Here is a 2,988-nt window from a genome sequence, read left to right as displayed (position 1 = left end):
TAATATACACATATATATATACCTGAGGAGGTATATATATATATATATATATATATATATATATATATATATATATATATATATATATATATATATAAACTGTAAAAGTTAACACTGGTTGATGTAGTAAATAATATAATTATACTGAATGTGTCCAATTAGGTTTAAATGATTACATGGTCATTTTAATTTGGTTTTAGATAAGCTTTTTCAAACCATGTTATTCATGTAATGTCTATAAGCATCACAAATCATAATTCCATTTGTTGCATAACCAACAAATAACCAGATTAAAAATCAAAATCTTCAATGTAAAGTAAATAAAACAAGGAAAAATAGCATAACCAACCAATTAACAGACAACGCTTTATTTGGCAATAAAGAATGAACTATAATTTCTCCTGGTTAAAAAGAAAAAGAATAGTGGCCATTCAGTAACTAATAAGTAACTGTGCTTTTCCAAACACATTCTATTACTTATGTCAACTCTGCACTGTTGACAGAAAAATGCTGAACTAAAATATGTTTCGGTCTCAGTTTGATTATAATCAAAAGTAACAATTAATTCATCAGTTTTAAGACTACTGGGATCTTTCAGTCTAAAACGAATTAACAAGGAATGGAAGCTAGAAGACTGTCTAAATTGAAATAAAATGTTGCCAATTAATTTTAATTAAACTACAAGTGAAACAAAGACACAGAATTTGTTCGTTTTCAGATCCGAGAAAACCTCCAGAGATATTAGATTTTAAATTTACTGACTACATTTAGTCTGAGAAAGCAGTAACAGTAAAAAAAAAAAAAAAAAGCTTCAAAGCAGAGCAGACGGCCTTAATGGATTGTGCTAAACAAGAATAGAGGCGACAATGTTTAAATCTGCTTCTGCTGCCGGTACATGTTCTGTACACCTGCAAGGCTGTCACACTCATGTCATTGTTCTATAACAAAGCACTGAGATGAGTCTGACAGTCTGTTCAAAGAGGACCGACGTGAGCTAGTTAGTTTGATGAGTGCAAAGCTTGTTATATCGCAGCAAAGGGTTATGCTCTATGAAATATGTTAACTGTTAGCACTTAAAAAGATGCAGTGTTGTGATTATAAAATATCTCTTTTTAAGTTGGAGGAGTGGCACTCGGCTCCAGGAAAGGAGTGAGTAATCAGTGGGATTTATCGGGAATCGCATGTAGGAATAGCTAGGTACAACTCCCAGGGGTCAGAGAAAGGTGATACTCTACCTGTGTTCTGATGTCCATCTTCCACTGCCTCTCCTTCGAGGAAAATTTGGAACAATAAGAGAGTAAGGACAATGATGCACCTGAACCCACAGAACCTGGATACTGCATCAGTACCACCAAGACTCATCTCATACAGTACGAGTACACATTCATCTGACTGCAATGCAGTGTATCACACAAATCCCTGTGGTTATACCTTAGTGCTTAAAATGTATCAGATACTTAAAAAACACGTATATAACACGACGAGCTACACAGACTTTCCATACATAAGGTAATGAAATGACAAAAGCTGATTTGAAGGATATGCTGCAGAGTAGCACTGTTAAAAATTAAAAACACAAACAAAGCCTCAGAATGACTCATGTTTAGGGATATAATGATTTTACCTTTCTTCTCTTTCTTCTCCTCTTCCTCAACACCAGCCCCAAGAAGGGTAAAGATGATTCCAGTCTGCGAGTTGACACCAACTGCAGTCACCACCATACGTCCTGACCCCTCCATAACGTGGGTCCCTGAAAGAAGGACAGCGTTGTCATAAAAACACTACACATACATCTATATTTCACTGATTATCTACAGTCCTGTGGAACATATTTGCTCCCTTACAGGCTTCTTCTATTCTTACGTTTGTCTTACTTTAGTGTTTTAAATCATCTCTCAATTTTTTTTTAAACAAAGATAACCTGAATGAACAGAAAATGAAAGTTTTTTCTAAAAAAAATATTTAAATTATTAAACCTAACCCGATTTAAAGCTCTACAAGTAATTGCATTGTTGATGTAAATTGTAAAGTGTAATCATATTCTATCTCGCCAACCACACCCAGGTCTAATTACTTCCAAACTTGTAGATTTAAGAAATCATTTAGATATAACCCACCTCATACAAAGCAGGTGAAAAAATTACATCATGCTTCGATTGAAAAATTAAATTAATAAACAACTAGTCTGGAAAGGATTACAAGGACATTGTTGAAGGGCAAGAACAACAAAAAAAACCACACTCCTATTATTTTGTATGAAATGATTCATGTTTGTTGTTTCTGGTTGTTCAAATACAAGTAAACTTGGTGCAGAGTGCAGTTTTTTTTTATAAGGACATCATATAGACGGTGAAATATGGGGTGGTGGAAGTGTGATGGTCTCTGGCTGCTTTATTGCTTCAGGACCCAGACAGCTGGTGTTATCATGATTACTCATCTCTAGAAGAAAATCTTAAAAGAGAATTTCCAGCAATAAAAAAAAAGAAAGATAATGAAGGATTTGGAGTGGCCTACTTAATGTTCAAATTAAATCTGAATAAGATATTTTTGCTTAACCTTAAACTTCATGCTCAAAAACCCTCTGAAGTCACAGAGTTAAAATAATTATGCTAAAAAGAGGGGACTGAAATTCATCCTGGCAGCATAACAACCAATTTCTAGTTATTGCAAATGATTTATGGCAGTTGTTGTGATGAAAGGTGGAACAACCAGTTATTAGGGTTAAGGGGAATTATTTTTTTTCCACACAGGCCAAAGTTGGTTTGGATAGCTTTTTTTTTCTGGAAAAAACAGGGTTCTGTTCAAAATTCTACTTTGTATGATGATCTAAAACGTTTAAGTTTGACAAAACATAAATAAAAATTGGAAATATTTCTTCTTCATAGAATGTTCTTAAACTTTGAATCTCTTAAGCTTCAGGATATATTTAAAACTTCAAACTAAAAAATGTAATCGGTAAAAGTCTTACAGTTTTCAGCACTACCAAAA

General features: G+C 33.4%; 1 protein-coding gene across 1 annotated transcript in view; it reads right to left on the bottom strand.

Moving 5' to 3' along the window:
• Positions 1–2,568, bottom strand: part of LOC106935975 (plasma membrane calcium-transporting ATPase 2-like) — a 40,353-nt gene extending 37,785 nt beyond the window's left edge. Inside the window, exons 1-3 of the mRNA XM_015016728.1 lie at positions 2,557–2,568; positions 1,625–1,781; positions 1,236–1,268 (exon numbers count right to left, since the gene is read on the bottom strand). Coding sequence (XP_014872214.1) covers positions 1,236–1,268; positions 1,625–1,781; positions 2,557–2,568 — 202 coding nt within the window. The remainder of the gene's footprint in view (positions 1–1,235; positions 1,269–1,624; positions 1,782–2,556) is intronic.
• Positions 2,569–2,988: the final 420 nt, after the last annotated feature.

This window comes from Poecilia latipinna, unplaced genomic scaffold, assembly GCF_001443285.1.
Source record: "Poecilia latipinna isolate Pla-1442-1.1 unplaced genomic scaffold, P_latipinna-1.0 Scaffold2053, whole genome shotgun sequence".
Classification (NCBI taxonomy): domain Eukaryota; kingdom Metazoa; phylum Chordata; class Actinopteri; order Cyprinodontiformes; family Poeciliidae; genus Poecilia; species Poecilia latipinna.
Note: the sequence above shows the minus strand (reverse complement) of the source record. Positions and strands in the feature narration are given on the sequence as shown.